General features: G+C 33.5%; 1 protein-coding gene across 3 annotated transcripts in view; it reads left to right on the top strand.

Moving 5' to 3' along the window:
• The window catches only part of LOC106791065 (sal-like protein 3), a 62,303-nt gene that overhangs the window by 18,586 nt on the left and 24,155 nt on the right, over positions 1-19,562 (top strand). For 2 of the 3 annotated variants that reach the window (XM_014756423.1, XM_014756425.1), the window contains exons 2-3: positions 3,466-4,699; positions 5,736-5,828. In XM_014756423.1, the coding sequence (XP_014611909.1) occupies positions 3,491-4,699; positions 5,736-5,828 (1,302 nt within the window). In that variant the 5' untranslated portion in view covers positions 3,466-3,490. The remainder of the gene's footprint in view (positions 1-3,465; positions 4,700-5,735; positions 5,829-19,562) is intronic. The other variant, XM_014756424.1, reaches the window with a different exon arrangement.

Raw genomic sequence — 19,562 nt, 5'->3', positions numbered from 1 at the left:
AACCTGTATACAATAAAAATTCAATATAATATCTAAAAATTGTATATATTATATAAATTACTTATACTATTTTTTTTGTGTTTTTTATCTATTAATTCTTATAATGTTTTTTATTATTATAGATTAAATTAATTAATAATATAATAGATTAAAATAATTCATTATATACAAAATGTATTTCTATATTATGGTGATAGATTTAACGCGGAAACGTGTATGCAATTCTTTTATCTCTCTCTCTCTCTCTCTCTCTCTCTCTTTATTTTTCTTTATCTTTGTTTGTCTCTTTAAAATACAGTTACGCATTTCTTTACGAAATATAGCGACCGCGAAAATTCGGACACGAGAGAGCCGAAGTGCAGTCTAATTTTACATACACCAGTAACAAATTTGCATTGGCTTGTCCTTACCCTTCAACTCATCGTCGTCATTCTCATACGTATGTACGTACGTACAAACCTATATACATATAAATATGTACGCGTAAATATAAAATAGAAAACTCTACCAACTTTCGCGAGCCATCGTTTCCATTTCGAATCTTACTTACTTATATTTTTTTATCTTCTCTCTCTCTCTCTCTCTCATTCTTTCTCTCTTCCTCTATAAAAAAAAAAGGACAAAAAAAAAACGAAAGAGATCAACGATCTCGAAAAAAATTGGCTGCTCTAAAAATAATCATAAATAACTTAATCAAATATATATGTGTAAATCAAATTCACATTGAATGTTATCAAATAAAAACGATCATCGAATTGAATTAATAATTAATTGATTCATTTTTTTTCTCTTTAAGCTATAAATTCGATTTTGTGTTTAATTGAAATAAATCGATGAAAGATCTCATTCGACATTTAGTATCTTTTTTTTTTTGTAATAATAATTTGCATCTTGGACGAATAAAAAAAAGAAAATATGAGAAAAAGTAATTAATATCGTTGGATACTTATCGTGTTTTATGTTTTTCTTTGTTTTTTTTTTTTTTTTCTTTTCGTTTGAAATTATTTTAACACGCGTAGTAAGACAGACGTTGGCGAAAAAGCTCTCACAGCTGAAAGTGTATCGCCTGTCTATTTCGTAACGCGTGTCTGTAGTTTAACACACATGCGTGCCAGCCATCCTAAACGGATTGACCCAAAGAAAACCTCTGAAATGACACAAATAACGGAATACGTATGCGATGCTTATTCGTTCAGGAGGAGGACCTTATGCAACCATCAACGAGCTTTACAATTCTCTGCAAAATAACAAAAACAAAATAAAAAAAATAAAAACACAAACAAACAAACAAACAAGGATATCTCATTCGCGAGTAAAAGTAAAAAGAAATTTAATAAAACACCCACGTAAAAAAACAAAAAAAAAATAAAATACCCCACCCCAACGGTTCGTTGACACTAATATTATTGCGAGCTTGTAGAAAGGGTTGCCCGTATTACAGGCGTCATCTATTTTCGACGTCGGTACGTTTAATACAGAACTAACATACTTTGCTTACTCTAATTTATACTTGAGAAGTGATGAGTTAGATTACGTAACAATTAGATCGCAATTAACTCGTTGTTGTAACTCGTGGTTTTAAACGTTATCGATATAGAATCTAAAATCCAATAGCAAACTCCCCCAGTAACATAATATATATTATATTAATAATCTAAGAATATATCGAATATATCAAATTATCAGTCGAGTGATTTTCGAGAAGTGGTTAGCGTAAAGATAGCATTCTTAACTATTCATTTTATTCGATTTAATACGATCGTTTGTGTTTGATCAAACATATAAACAAAAAGTTACACATATTGCGATTAAAGAAATAAAAAAAAAGTTGGGCTATGGGATTTAGGAGAAGGTAACAAAAGAAGTTGTAAAACTCGTACACATCGAGAAAAGTTAATAATAAATATATAATAGAAAATAAATATAAAAGGAAAGAGCTATATCGTCACGCTTGATCGTGCCATACTTTCCAAAGTTTTTTCTACGATAATTTTATAATATCTACACGCATAGAGACACATATATACAAACGTATATATTTATTTTATATATATATATATTATTAGAAAGAGTATGTTTAGCCAAGAAAATAAAATATATAAGAGTTAGCAAGCAAGCAAGCAAGCTTGAAAGGTATATCACGCGAGTATTGCGCAGTGGTACATAGACACGCCATCAAGCGCATAGATCCGCGAATATGTCACGCGAATAAACGTTACTCGCACGAGTTCTGACATAATTACGTGTATGCGTGTTCTTTCGACTAGCTCGCACATGTCCGCGACACGTGCGTGCATGGCGTTCACGCATTAGGCACACCAATAAATACGCTCGAACAGGAAGGAATAATAAAAGATAAGCTCGCATCGTCAACTGATATCATTCCTACATCTCCACGTGTTCACTTGCGCGCGCACTTCACACACCACACACACACGTACACACACACCAAAAGAGAGAGAGAGAGAGAGAGAGAGAGAGTAATACTATCTCTTTCTCTCTTTTTCTCTTACACTCACTAACTCACATCAGTTGCTTTTAGAAGCCATCGGATAAACCGTACATTCGTTGCGATTATCGATGTTTGCGCGTCGCTCGTTGTTAAAATCGAATAAGGAAAATGTGTTTGTCCCGTTCAAAGCTTCAAGAGAAACGTTGAACACATTTTGATCGATAAACGGTGTTCCTTTCTTTCTATTGAATCACTCGTCCAATTTTAAGATTCTCTTTCTTCGAAAACTTATCCTTTATAGAGTATGTAAATATTAAATAAAATACTTTATCTTTGAAACGTGATGATCTTCCTCTTTAGAGAAATTAGAAAACACGAAAACTCTTGGAAAAATACATTTCGTTGATATTTTTTCAGGTTTTATAACCATTAGGATGATATCTGGAAATTGTCCTCGAACGAAAATTGACAAAGATTTCATCCCGAGCTTACTTTTAAATATCTTTTGTGCGCAGATTCATCTAATGGCGAAGGACAGGACGGTTCGTGTATTTGTAACAAACAAAAAAGTCAAGCATACGACTATTAAGAAATTGTTCCCGTTTCTCTTTCAAATATATAATTTAAAAAAAAAAAGAAATCCTATATTTTCCCCGCTTTTATATTCTTAGGCGATCCTGTATTCCGTATTGCAAGACGATTCATCCATTCGTTCGTAACGTTTCGAAAACAGGAAAGAATTCGAACGAGTAAGAAGCAATCTTTCAACGAGAACTACAATATAATCTAACAAAAATCAAATTTTTTTTTAAGAAAAAGCTCTTACGTTACTTCGATCATTAGAATCCAACGTAAACGCGTGCGTTCATCCGAACATTTTATTTTTTTGAAAAGAAAAAACACTCGCCGTTTTAACGGTACAGGAACTCGAAAAAAATCGAACGCGTATAGGACAAAAGTTGAATTGTAAAAAGTGAGAGAAAAAAAAATGTGTGTGTTTTTTTTGTTTGCAGCAGGGTCGCGGGGTGCAGTTCAGACATGGGAAGTGAGCATTACTGCCTGAGGTGGAACAATCATCAGAGCAACTTGCTGGGTGTGTTCAGTCAACTGCTGGAGTCTGAGTCGTTGGTGGACGTGACACTGGCGTGCACGGAGGGACCATCGATACGCGCCCACAAGGTAGTCCTCTCCGCGTGCTCCAGCTACTTCCAGGCCCTGTTCCTAGACCATCCGAACCGTCACCCCATCGTCATCCTAAAGGACGTACGTTTCGCCGAATTACGTACCCTCGTCGACTTCATGTACAAGGGCGAAGTAAACGTCGAGTACTGCCAGCTCTCGGCACTTCTCAAGACAGCGGAGAGCCTAAAGGTTAAGGGTCTAGCGGACATGACAAACATCAATGCTGCGGTCGCTTCGCGAGAGGAACAACAGACGCAACAGCAACAATCGCAATCGCAATCGCAATCCCAACAACAAAATCTACAGGCTCAACAGCAGCAACAACAACAACAATCGCAACAACAACAATCGCAACAACACGATCGAAGCTCGGAGTGTTTATTGCGGGAATCATCGCGAGAACAACACCATCGAGAACGTGATAGTATAAAGGATAGTAATAGTTGCGGTGGGAAAGTTAACGAGAGGGATAGTAGAATCGAGGGAAACGTTCAAGGCGTCGCGACGGCGGCCTCGGCCGGCGCGACGACGTCCAGTCAAGGCACGAAAGATTCTTCCGCCGAACAGCAACAACAGACACAGCAACAGCAACAACAACAACAACAACAATTGCAAACGCAACAGCAACAGCAACAGCAATTGCAAACGCAACAGCAATTGCAATCGCAACAGCAGTTGCAAACGCAACAGCAGCAACAGCAACAACAACAACAACAACAACAACAAAATCATCCGCAAGGAACGACGAGCGATTCGGTCGAAGCCGTCGATATGACGGATTGTCCAGTATCACCAACGGGACCAGGTAGTCCCTGTCCTGGTCCCCTTGCTCTCGATCGACCAAGAAGGGATTCCGAGGATGCTGCTAGCTTCGAAGAAACTAGAGGATCCCTCAGTCCCATCTCGGTACACAGTGGTCCATCCGACATGAGCCTGAGCAACAACACCACTGGTACACCTGGTGTATTACCTTTGAACTTACCGCAGAACCGACTTCCGTCCCCGCACAGTACCGAACCACTCGCAGGCCCATCTGGTCTACCCCCTGTTCAACAAGTTCCACTTGTAAGTATACTAAACTAACTTTGATTTTTTTTTTATCATTTTCGCGACCGATAATTTTGATGTGAAAATAAATCTTTAAGTGCTTATCATTTTTTTTTAAATGTTTAACTATCTATTATAAGTTTCTATTGTTTTAAAGAGGATGAGTTTTCCTAATATACAAGGTGTTTCGTAATTTGTGGGCACTATTTATAAATACAAACCGACCGGGGGATGGTCATTTCGAGCATTTATCTCTGAAGATAAATTGTCGAGGATTATTGGAACACAAATGTGGCAATAACTTTGAAACAAAGTCCGGCGTATTACGAAATACTTCGTATGCAAAATATTACCTTAGGCTTATATATTAATTTATTAGATTAAAATTAAATAAAATAATAAATTCACTTGTTGCAAATTTTACTTGTAATGGGAAGGTCGAGTTGACAGGATGCCGATTTTTTTTTTTTAAATTCTACATAGTTGTTGAGATTTATTGCAGTCCTCCTAGTGGTAGGCTCAAAACTTTTCAACCCACCGTTATATATTAAGCTAACAATCAGTATATTTCAGACCTCTCGTGTATATTTTTTCTATTGTATAATTTTTCGTTTCTTTAAATTAATTTGGACAAAATTTATTTTCCCATCTAACACAAAATAATCTGTTATATAAAAATGAATATGAAACTTCCCCTTTTGTTTTCTTGGAAACGATTAAATATTGAGATCTTACTGCTTTTCTACTGGACTCCTACACAATTCTGTAGAATCTAAACCAAAAAATAAAAAATCTGTGTCCTGTCATTCGGGCTCTTCCCTTGTTGAACAAAAATTATGAAAACACAACTATTGGAAAGGTAAAAATATAAAAATATCTTAGAGGATTGTAATATCGGTCACGAATATACGCGCGTAACATATAATAACCGTGAAATATCTTTCCTTCCAACCAATTTCCATATTTATTTCTCTCCTTTAATCTCATCGTCCCGTAGAAATATATATATATATATATATATATTCGATGTAAACTTAAGACGCGCCATTTGCAGTCGTTGAAAAAGGAAATGGACTGGGAAAGATCGACCGAGGAACGGAGTGCAAGCAGTGAAATATCCACGGACTACAGACTCCCACCAGATCCGGTGAGTCCATCTTCATTTTCTCTTATATACATACATATATATATATATATATTTATATATATATATATTTATATATATTTTTTTTTCTAAACTCCTTTTTCTTCTCCCACTTCGTACATTATTCTATACGTGTATTTAGTTTGTTCGAAAAGTAATATCATTTTTTCCATCAATATTTCATTAATCTCATTTAACGATATCAATATGCACCACTTGCAATTTATGAAGATGAGAATAAAATCATGAAGTTATCAATAAGATAAAATTGAAATAATTATAAAATGAGATTACTTAATCGAACAAGCTAATATTTATTTAAATATCTCGATGTACAGGCCGATTATCAAAGGGGGATTGTCAAATGATTTTTGTTTCATTATTTATTTGAATCTTATTCTTATTCTTATTCTTCTTATTCTTCTTCTTCTTCTTCTTCTATCTGTGTGTGTGTGTGTGTTATTAGAAATTAACGGATTTAGTGTTAATCGTTTAAGAATAATATGTCTTCGATATTTTCTTGACACTCCTCTTAAAGTCATCTTGTACATAAAGATTACGATTTTATTGACTAATACTATTTTTTTTTATTATTATTATTCTCGTGTCTCTTTGCTCTGCATTTATATAAATATATTATATTATAAACATCTCTCTATATATTATATACATATATATATATATATATATTTATTAGATTACAAATATATATGTATATATTATATTAATAGTTGCATTATATCGATTAAAATATCGAACGCAACTCTGGTACTACGATCGTCGACAAACACGCGAGATCGTTTCGATCGTAAACCTTCGATCCCTTCTTCTTCAAATATTATCTAACGTTCATTAAAAAGCGAATAGTAAAAATAATACTTAAATAAATCAATCAAAAATACAAAAAGCTAATAATTCGTCGAGAATGATGATTTTATACACGTTGCTACGTATTTATATTATTATATATATTATCTCTATATATTATTATTATTATTATTATTATTATTATTATTATTATTATTATTATATATTATTATATTCTATATTCTCTCTATATATATCGAATTCACTTGCATGTGGGTCTATTTGCATGTGCCCAAATGCTTTGCTGTTTGCTGCTCTCCCTGCTCTAACATCAGATAAAAAAAAAAAATACAAAAATACAAAAAAAAAGTACGAAAATATTTCGAAAAATATTCATAAAATATTTTGTTTAATTAAAAATTATAATAGAGACGGCATATGTGTGAAACCTAATCATAAAACAAAAATTAAATAAATAAATAAATAAATAAATAAATATTTTGTAGTCCTCACTTCGCGTAAAAGTATATTTCACTTATTGACATTAAATACAATACATACTTTCGTTAATGAATTTCTCGCAATCTCGAACATCGTTGTAATCTCGGGAATTATAAATGTATAAGTTTATTTAACGTAAGACTAGTGTGTTCTCGCGGTAATTCACCGACTTTGAAAGAAGAATCGATGAAAGCTTAAAGCTTACTCACGATTAGTTGGCGAATTGATAGGCTTCCTCTTCTAAAGATTCTACCTATTCGTCGCATTCCTAATAAAAATTAAAATATTTAATAATAATAATAATAATAATAATAATAATAATAATAATAATAATAATAATAATAATAATAAAACAGATATATGCGTACGATTGTGTGAAACAAAAAAAAAAAGAAAAATATAATATAACATAAAAATTGGTTAAAGAAAATGAAGAAAAGAAAATATCGTGCATGTCTCTATATATATATATATATATATATACTATATACTATATATATATATATACTTTTGCCGAATTATTTATATATTTATATACACATAAATATATATCTATCTATATTATCTACTTTATCTATTTATCCATCTATTTATCTATCTCTCTTTTCCAAACTAATTCACTCCACCTACATCCTAAAAAATATCCAGTATTTTGCCTTCGACGTTTCTACGAATTTCAACTTTCTCTATCTCTTTCTAACACTCCCAATCTATCCATTTCTTTCTCTAATTCTATCCTTGTCTCTCTCTATTTGATCTATTCAAGCTTCTCTTTCTTTCTCTCTATCTTTCTTACTATCCCTCTCGCTGTCTCTATCTTTTTCGTATATCCAAACGTTCTTCTACTTCCTCTAAACGAACTCACCCCTTTTTCTCTACCCTTTCTCGCGTGCGTTCACATTCCCTTTCCCTACCTCTTTCCTCTCTCTCTCTCTCTCTCTCTATCTATCTATCTCTCTCTTTTACTCTATTTTCCTTTTATATGCGCACACAGGCGCGCATCTCACGAAGGCATTACTCTACGGAGCCATGCTTCTTCTTTATCCAAACTCGAATTCCCTACTCTCTCTCTCTCTCTCTCTCTCTCTCTCTCTCTCTCTCTCTCTCTCTCTCACACTCTCTTTTTCTTTCTCTTTTCCTTTCGCTTATTCTCTTTCTCGGTGCTTTTGAAAGTGCTAAATCGACGAACGCTGCTCAAAGCACTACCATCTTTCTCTCTCTCTCTCTCTCTCTCTCTCTCTCTCTGACACACACACTCTCATACACACTTACTCTTTTGCTATATCTCTCTTTCTCTCTCTCTTTTTTCTCTTTTTCTCAGTCCTTCTCCTATCTCTCCCACGCATCCATGTTAAAGAAAAAGGAGATTACTAAGCCAGCAAAACACATACAATATCCATGTTTTTTTTTTTGGTTTCCTATCCTGCCAGCCTGTCTTGCTAGCTCACTGTCAAGAAGTTGACCTTCGTTTTTGGCCATGGTTGTTTTTTTACTACGTTTACATATATATGTATGTATGTATGTATGTATGTATGTATGTATCTATGTATGTATATAAATATATATATTTACATATACGCGTGTATTTATTATATACATACATACGTACACGTTGCGCATCACATTTCATTAAACGATATATTGTTCTATATATACATATCTCTATGTATATATTATTCGATTCAATACATATAAATGTGTTAAAGAACATACATATAAATATGTATATGTATGTATGGATATTATGCACACACACACACACATGCATATCTATGTATACGTATTCATTTGGCATAACGTTATACATATATGTATGTTTGTATATGTATACATATATGTATATATATATATATACATATATATAGACATTTATCATTATCTCCCATTATTACTTTTTTCTACTTTATTTGTATTTCGATTGTCGTTTTTTTGATTGAATGCAAATTAAATTGCCTTTTGCTAAGACGAATAAAAATAATTAAATAAATAAATAAATAAACGAAAGAAAAGAAAGAATTTGGAAAAAAAAAGAAAAAATAAAGAAACGAAATGTAAAATATTTGGGCATTTTCGGCTGCGGGGGTGCACGTGCCAGAAAACGCGTCGGAGAAGGGTGTTGGAGGGACGAGGCGTGTGGTCCGGCGGGTGGGAGGGGGCGGCTTGTTGTTGGAGTGAAAGCTGCGGATATCGTCGTCGTGATCCCTTCCATATATACATATATGTATTTATATATTTTTAAATCCATATGCATACACGTGTGTGATAATGCTGTCAAGAAAAAAAAAAAAGAAAAGAAATATGGAAAGATAAACATAACAAAAGGAATTATATTATTACAAACGACACATTCGAGCATTCGTATTTATTATTATTATTATTATTATTATTATTACTATTATTATTTTTATTATTATTATTATTATTATTATTATTATTATTAATTCATGAATTATCGAAAGAAAAAAGAAAAAGTATAACAAAAAAATGTCTCGAAAAAAAAAGCAGTAAAAAAAAAAACACAGGGTGCGCGCCGCGCCAAACAAAAATGAGCGTCAACTTCTTGTGCTAACGTTTCACGTACGATCTGAGAGGGAGGGCAACAACCTCTCAGCGTACAGAGACACTTCTTCCACCGAACATAGTGAATTATCGGTTAAAGAGAGAGAGAGAAAGAGAGAGAGAGAGAGAGAGAGAGAGAGAGAGAGGGAGAGAAAGAAAGAAAGATAGAGATAGAAAGATAGAGAGAAAGAGAGAGAGAGAACCTCCAAGAGAGAAAGAGAAAGAGAGAGAAAATGTGTGTGAATGAACGAGAAACTTTGAGCAAAGACAGGAATGCGAAATATACCTACCTACCCTCGGAGTTTAACGAACGAAGCCTTGTTTGCGTATTATTTTTCTTTTTTTTTTTTTATCTCTATTGTGGAGGAGGAGGAGGAGAAGGAGGAACACGTTAGAAAATAAAAATAAAATGAAAATTGTTTAGTAATAATTATTTGAAATGGTACAATACGTTCTCGCATCTGTCGACGACGAGTAGTACCCATAGTAGATAGTTGAGAGAGAGAGAGAGAGTGAGAGAAAGAGAGAGAGAAAGAGAGAGAGAGAAAGAGATGATTAGAAAAAATGTAAAAAAAAAATAACGAAAAAGAGATCTCGAGAATAAAGATCAATGAGAGAAGAAAAAGAGAATGATAGAAAACTAAAAAAAAGTAGAGATATTAGTCTAGAAAAAGAGAGAATACACATAGAGAATGGAAGAGAATGAAAGAGTGATAGATAGATAGATAGAGAGAGAGAGAGATAGAGAGAGAGAGAGAGAGAGAGAGAGAGAGAGAGAGAGGGTTAATAGGAGGAAAGGAAAGACAAGAAGTTGATGTTCTTGTTTGTTTGGTTGCAGGAGTTGATGGGTGTGGATGAGCGGGTGTTTGCGTGCATGTACTGCGGTGCCTCGTTCCTCCACCAGAGCAAGCTGACGCGGCACATCCTCTCGCACAGCCTCGAGTCGCTCAAGTACCGCGAGCAGGCGGCCCATCTGCAGCTGCAGGCGCAGTTGGGCCTCGAGACGGGTATGCATCTGCCGAGCGAGGCCCACTACCCCGCTGCGGGTACGATCGAGCCTATGGACCTCGAGCTCGCGGCCCACTCCGATCCAACCTCCGGTGTCGTCCTCTGCAAGTTCTGCGGCAAATCCTTCCCGGACGTTGGAAGCCTGATAGCACATTTGCCGGCCCATACCGGCGACCGACCGTTCAAGTGCGAATTCTGCGGCAAGGCGTTCAAGTTGCGTCACCACATGAAGGACCATTGTCGCGTTCACACCGGGGAAAGGCCATTCCGGTGTAATTTATGCGGCAAGACCTTCTCTAGGTCGACGATACTCAAGGCCCACGAAAAGACACATTACCCCAAGTATGTGCGCAAGTTCCTGTCCCCGAGTCCCGTGGATCCCTCCGAGGAAGAAGCCCCGCCACCCCCGCCGCCGCATCATTGAGTTCGCCTCTTCAGCCTCAGCCTCAGCCTCCAAGAGGACCGCCGACAAAGCCGCAGCCGCAACCACCAACACCACCACCACCAACACCACCAACACCAACACCACCAACACCAATACCAATACCAACACTTCCCTCACCTCCACCAATACAATCCTTATTCCATGCTATTATATCCAACGCTCTCGAATCTAAACATCCTATCCTCGATCCTTCTAAACAATCCTTTTACTACCACGAACAACCAACAACCCTTGCTTCTTCATCGGCCGGCCCTCTCACCGAGCGACGAGTTTAACAAAAACGCCGGTATTTCTAGTTAGTCCTGTGATTTTGGTTAGGGATGATGATGATGATGATGATGATGATGATGATGATGATGATGATGATGGTTGGTAATTGCGTGTTCAGGGGGAGGGACACGTAAATACGAGCTCCCTCGTTTAATCAGTGCTTTAAGACGAAACGTTTAGCTTATTATACATACATATATATATATACATATATATATATATATATTATATATATTATATATGATAAATTATTACAGTTATATATGTACTTATATCTATATATGTGTATATAATATATTCAATACAAATATATACATATATATATATTTACATATATATCTATAGATGGAGAGAGAAAGGGAAAGAATGAGAGAGAGAGAGAGAGAGAGAGAGAGAGAGAGAGAGAGAAAGAGAGAGAAAGAAAGGTGAAGTGAAATGATTATATCGGATTGAAAGAGTATGAAAGAAGGAGGTAAGAATTCAAGCCGCCACGGATGGTGCTTATTAAGAGATTTTGATAAAATGCTGTGAATAACTATATTGATTACGATATAACTATTAAATTCAAGACGATGATAACGATGATGATGATGATGATGATGATGATGATGATGATGATGACGATAATGATGATGATGATGATGATGATGATGAAGACGATGATAATGATAATGATGATGATCATAATAATGATGATAAAGTAAAAGAAGAAGAGAAAAGAAAAAAAAAGAAAAAAAAAAAGAGAGAAATATTGTAATAATGTACTAACGTTGTACGCGATGTACGATGTGACTGTTGTTGATACGATTGAGAATATTTTATACAGTTGACAAGGGGTGGGGGTAAGGGGAAAGGGAACGGGTAGGGTTGAAGCGGGGAATTAAGGAAGTTGAGAAAACACATACATAAACGGGATGGGAGTCGCGTCTCGGTACTCGCATTGAGTGGGTACGAGAATATAAAAAAAATTGGGGTTCTGGGTGGGTTGTTAGGGTTTGGTAAGATAAAAGAATAACATATGAATATACACGCGGTGTGTTTGAAATTCAATAGATGAACGACACGCGTTCGTGACTCGTGCGAATTTGGTGATGAAGGCTGAGGGTGGGGAGGGGGGAGGGATAGTAGAATAGTGATAGAAATAGATAAAGAAAAAGAAAAAGAGAGTTGGTGGGTAGAAGAGGGTGGAGAGGGAAGAGGGGGACGGAGATTGGTCATAAATTGTTAAGAGTGCGCTAGCATTAGTTGTTGGCTTTTCTCGTACTTATTAACATTTCTGGTTCTTTTTTTTTTTTTTTTCTTTTATATTTTGGTTTTCCCTTTTATTTGTATATAATTGATAATGTGTGTTTCGTTAATTTGTCAATTATTTCTTTCTTCTCTCTTCATCTTCTCAGAAAAAAAAAAAAAACATGATCCTCGCGCCATAGAAAATATATTATGGTGGGAAGCAACGTATCATTGACTCTACTCGAGTTTATTCCTTTTGCTATTAACCGGTATACACACACACATATATATATATATACATAAACGTTTAGAGAAAGAGAGAGAGAGAGAGAGAGAGAAAGAGAAAAATACACACATGTACGTAAGTAGTTTCGAATTTGATATTGGAAAAAATATAAAGAGGTAGTGGAGGAGGCGGTGGTGAAAGAGGAGGAAAAAAAAAAGAAGAAAAAGAAGAAGAAGAAGAAAATGAAAATATCCTCTCGTTGGTCACGTTCGATATCATCGCATTTAGACACGAAACATATCGATGATTTTATTATTATTATTATTATTATTATTATTACTATTATGATTAATATTATTACTATATATTATTGTTATTATATTATTCTTCTTCTTCTTATTATTATTCTTATACTATATATAGCTTGATTTTTAAATAGGTAACCCTTCGAGAGGACCCTTTCCTATTAATTCAAATGTATATAAAGATATGCACTTACATTCATACAACAAAACATATATTTTGAATTTATTAAACATACATACTAAAATATTCTCTATTTACATACAGAAAAATATAATTTTTCTTACATCAATTCTTTTAACCGTACGTTCCATAGGAATCACTTAACTCTCTTATTTTGTTTCTTTTCTTTTTTTTTTTTTTATTAGTCTAATTCCGCGCGAACTATATTAAGTAATTAATTAATTAATTATTCATCAATTTCTCTTTCATCAATGATCGACATATAAATCGATTGTTTTAAAAAGTGAGGAATGAGAAATAAAATGTGTTGTCAAGTTATAGTCAATTTTAAGCATTTTCATACATTTTCTTTATTTATTTATTTCACAAGTAATTTAAACATATAAATAAACATATATATATATACATATAAAAGTATATGTATATATATATATATTATTCTCTCTCGTATATTTTAATATTAAATGCGTGAATTTAGCTCTCTATTGATATAAAAATGACGTTCCCATAATATAATAATTAATTAATTACGAGACAAATATCCACGAGATGATCGTTCCTCTCTTTCTTTTATTTTATTTTTTACTATTAATTATTATATTCATCTCTTCTTCTTCTTCTTCTTCTTCTTATCTTGTTTAAAAAAGGGAGCAATCGAACTTGATGACGTCGGCAATACGTTTGTGATGTAACGCGTATACGTTATTTACAAACATAAGAATTTATATATACACACATGGTCACACATATATACATCGTACGTACACAAATACACTCATGCACATATACATATATATACATATATATATATATATATGTAAAAAATATCTACATAAACAAACAGGTACGCGCGCGTATGCGTAATGCATTCAAACATACATTCACACATGGCATACACATATGCGAGAAAATCGGTAAAGATTTAAGCTCATTTAAAATGATGAACGACTATGACCTCGCGTTTCTACACGAGCGTTCGGGTGATACGAGAAGCAGTATTCGAAGTACATAACATATTTTTGTTTTCCTATTAGGTAAGGTAAGATAATTAGCGTATAACGTTAATTGCACGCAGGGAAGAAAGATACAAGAAAGAAAGAAAGAAAGAGAGAGAAAGAGAGAGAGAAAGCAAGAGAGACAAAGAAAGAGGAAGGAAGTATACGGAAAAGAAAAAGAAAGAAAGAGAGAGAGAGAGGGATAGATTTTATGAAAATGTTTGAAACAAAAATCGTAGCTCATAACGAGCGTTCTTTCTTCTTCTTTGTTCTTTAACGGTCGTGTGTCTTTTACTCTCTCGATAGAAAAAAAAAAAAGGATTTAATTTAATTAATTGAAGAGAGTTATTTCCTGCGAAACGCGGGACCGATTCGATTGGTTGGAATATTATTCGCAGGCTTTATATTGTTTCCTTACGATCCCATATTATATATTCGACATTTAGATATTATTCTGTTGTTTTTTTTGTTAATTCACTTTTTAATCAAACTTCATTTCATTTCATTAATATTATTGTTATTATTATTAGATATAATTATAATAATAATAATAATGATGATGATGATGATTATGACGATGATAATGATGATGATGATGATTATGACGATGATAATTATTATTATTATTATTATTATTATTATTATAACTATTGTGATTCTTTTGATCTCATTCGAAAGAAAATTTGATATAAACACGATTTTTATTGTTGAATATTATTAAATACGTATAAGATTGTGAAATTATATTTGAAATTGTTCGTAGTCACGATTTATGCATAACAAATCAAGTAAGTAGATTTGATTAGTTAGAATTAATGAAAATAATTGATTTATCTTATACGTGGGGTTATGTGCACACCTTTTTTTTTTCTAATACAAATTATCCCGTGACATTTGTTAACTACTATCGGAATACAAAAATATAGAAAGAAAGAAAAAACAGATTGAGAGATAGGTAAAGATAGGAAAGATAGACAGAGAGAGAAAGAAAGAGAGTAAGAAAGAGAAAGAGATGGTAAAAACTTGTGGAAACGAATTCTCTTTCTCTCTCTCTCTCTCTCTCTCTCTCTCTCTCTCTTTGAGAGTTGCTCGGTAAATGCATTGTATATTTAGAAGCCGGTTACTTTCCTTCGTCTCCTTCTTTAGAAAGGCTCTCGCAAATGGAGTCGCTCGAAATCGATCGATCTTTGAAATATTCATTCACATTCCGCACAGAAAGCCGTAGCACTTCTCTTCGAAAGAGAAAGAAAATGGAAGATAGAGTGAGTGAGTGAGTGAGTGAGTGAGTGAGTGAGTAAGAGAGAGAGAGAGAGAAGGAAATAGATGAGAATCGTCGGACTATCGATTAATTCGTCGCTTCGAGTCCTCGACGATTTTGGTCTCCTTTCGATTCACTCTCAGGAGACGCGTTATGCAAATATTGACCTTTGTTCTCATAGAAGAGGAAAGACTGAAAGGAGAGACAGACAAAGAGAGAGAGAGAGATAGAGATAGAGAGATAGGTAGAAAGATGTAATGTAGAAAAAGAAGATAAAAGAGAGAAAGATGATTTTAGGAAAAATATGAGTAAGAAACATAAAGAAAGAAAGAGAGAGAGAGAGAGAGAGAGTAATATGTATAAAAATAATAAACATAGGTAGAGAAAAGAGATGGAAATAGATATGCGAAAGAAACTGGTAAAGGAAAAGAGGATGTGAGAAAGACAAAAATTATTTAAAAGGAAGCAAAGAAAAACAGAATGATATGTAGGTAAAGGAAGAAAAATTAAGAGAGAGTGTGAGAGAGAAAGAAATATGTAAAAACAATCAGAGTGTGTGAGAGAAATGAAAAAAAAAGGTTTTTTTTTAAAGAAATCAGAAAAAATGAATGAGAGAAAGAGAGAGAGATGGTAGAATTTTGTGGAAATGAATTCTCTTTGACAGTTGTATGGCAAATGTATTGTATAGTTAGAAATCATTTAGACACATTATTAAAATTAATTTAATGAAAATTTCAAATAAATTTGTTAAGATTTGAAGTATCATGAAGTTAAGCCTTGTAGTTGATGTTAAAACTAGGTGTATATTCTTATTTCTAATCTCTTAGATACGTGCTTTTCTCTCAATAGAGGACACGATAAGTATTTATGAATAATTGAATCCCAGGTTTCGCGAATATGTTCGATAAATAATTAATAAACTATTGCTATACGTCGAACGAATGTCACAATCGATAATTCTACTAGTTTTCAACTAGACAGCAGCATACGTCCATAGACGATCAACATTTTTATTCTTAAGTTTCGTTATATTAATCGTACTTAGATTGACAAGGTTATTATTATTAATATTATTATTATTATTACTATTATTCGTAGTACAGTTTAGAGAGAGTACAATTCATTTGAAATGTGGATCGAATCCCATATGAAATTTCTTTTTAATCGATTTGATAAATTATCACTCGCGCGTTCTAGGTTTCCTATTTTTCTTTTTTCTTTTTTTTTTTTTAAGTTTATATAATAGAAATTAATAATCAAAAAAAAAAAATTGTGGGATACTTTCGGCGATTCGAGTGTGAAGATCATTCGTAATCATTTCGATTAAACTTTTTTCATCTATTTATCTAATTTACTTTTAATAATCAAAATTCATAGTTTTTCTTTTTAAAAAATGATCGTTAAAATTTAACTTAAATTTTTGTCAAGAGATTAGAAAATAAGAAATACGTCGACGTTTGAACGGAAAAAAATAACAAAAGAAAAACAAGAAAAAAGGGAAGAAAGCAAATTAGGAGGAAAGACGTAAAAATAAAACCCAAAATTTCGAAGTTATCATTCGTGGTTTTCAAATTGGTCATCGATTTCTATTAAATCTATATAAATATCCAACTATTTTATATGCGACAAAACCAATTGCACACTTCATTAAATACCTCTCTTAAACGATGCAAATAAAATTCCAGTTCAAACGATACGAAACGAATAAAATAGGGGACAAAATAATAAAAATAATAGTTGAAAAAAAAAAGAAGAAGAGTAAAAAAATAAAAAAAAAACAAACGAACGAACGAACGAACTAACTAACTAACTAACAGAAAAGAAAGAGAAAGAAAAGTTGCAGCATCCTCCTACCTGTTATATCTATACATTTTCTTTTTTTTATTCTCCTCTTCTTCTTCTTCTTCTTCTTCTTCAATTAAACGACACAAATGTCTAACACCCCTCCCTCACCACTACCACCACCCACCCTCCCAGTTAGACAATTTAAAAAGTTAGATTTTAATTAGGACGTTCAGGACGTGGAAAGAGAAGAAGGTACGTGCGGTAACGAATGAATATGAGTAGGGGGTAAAAGGGGGTCGGTTGTGAGGTTGTGGATGATACGCTACGCGCCGGGGGGCGGGGGGCAGAGGCAGGGGAGGGGGATAGAGGGTAGCTTTGTTATCTGGAAACGGTGCTTCGATTAATATTCACGAGGGAAAGTGCCGATAATGAGCGGCTATGCCGATATAAACGTGGCCAAAATGAAAATCCCGAATGAACGTACGAATGAATATACGAATGAATATACGAATGAACGTACGAATATACGAACGAACGAACGAACGAACGAGATCGGCTAGTTCCCGATTAAAGTCAACGTTTGGCAAATCGATCGCGGGAAATTCAAAATTTCTAGCTCGATAAAAGCCTCCGAGCCATGACAAAACCACCCATGACATCCCCCCATCCATTATTTTTACTCCACGGATGAATAGTAGTGACTGTTGGAGGAAAGAGAGAGAGAGAGAGGGGGGGGGGAAGGGAGCAATGGAGAGACCTAGGGGGAGAGGGGGGAAGTTAAGGGGTGGATGGGACGACGGGGTGTAGCGAGGGGTTTGCTACACGTATCAGAATGCGATTAATTAAATTCACTGTTCCATTACTCGCGCTGAATTCACCGGTACCCGATATTTTCCAACGATTTATTGCATTTTGTGCGCATTACTCTCTCGTCGCGTTCTCATTATTTCGATCGAATATAGGAAAAAAAAAAAAAACAAAAAAAAAAGCAAAAAAAGGATGACTAACATAAGTTAGAAGGAGATATTCTCCTTTTTTTTTTTCGTTATTTTTCTTTTCCACATTTTTTTTTTAATTTCTTTTTTCTTTTAAGAGACAAACATAAGTTTCTCGTTTTCTTAATATATTTTCGATGATCATTCGAACGTTTTCTAAATGCGAACAGATGAAAATATGATATATACATATAAATAAGTATATATGTATTTGTGTATAATTAACGCATAACACGATGCATCGAAGCAAACAAGCAACCAACCAATCAACCAATCTGGTATACTGCATTATCGTAAACGTACTATATACGTAAGATATACATTTTACATATACGTATTACATACACACATTATAGTTATTTATATGTGTTACACATTATACGTATGCATATCGCTTATACGAGCATCATGCTCTTACGAATGATATATCATGCTCGTAAAAAAAAAACGGCTTCTTACTTACGTATACTCAATTATTCAATATTTTATTATCCGAATCATTTATATATATAACACATCCAACCAATTAAATTTCATTTATTTATTAATTATGTTTCATTTGTATATTTTTGTTTTTATTTTCTTCTTCTTTTCTCGAATATATATATATATATATATATATTTTTTTTTTTTGTCATTAACCTTATGCGAAAAATCGTTCGATATTTTTGCCTTTTTTTTTCTGTTCTCTCTCTCTCTCTCTCTCTCCACGATCTCTTCTTTCTTTTGAATTTATTTCTAACAATAATTATTATTATTATTCGAAAACAATTCACGATCGTCATAGTGATATCGAGAATAAAACCGCATTTACATTTACAAAACGTATAGATACGAATGTAACGAAATGAAATGAAATGAAATGAAATGAAATGAAATGAGATGAAATATGATGAAATGAAGTGAAATGAAATGAACGAAGATATATAAAATGAAATGAAATGAAGTGGAATCCAGTCCACCGGTAGTTAGAGTACAACACAATCGATTACACGCAATAATATTTCAATTATTTTGGGTTTCTTTCTTTTTTCTTTTTATAAATATTTAAGTTTATCTCTCTCTTGTTTACTTTTTTTCCATTGTGCTTTAGTACATATCAAGAAAACGTTTCTCTCGGCTCGTACTTAAAATAATAGATAAATAGAATAGTTATATCTACTATTATATAA

The sequence above is a fragment of the Polistes canadensis genome, unplaced genomic scaffold, assembly GCF_001313835.1.
Source record: "Polistes canadensis isolate GaletaPanama2010 unplaced genomic scaffold, ASM131383v1 scaffold_283, whole genome shotgun sequence".
NCBI classification, from domain to species: domain Eukaryota; kingdom Metazoa; phylum Arthropoda; class Insecta; order Hymenoptera; family Vespidae; genus Polistes; species Polistes canadensis.
This window is presented reverse-complemented; position numbering and strand designations above follow the sequence as displayed.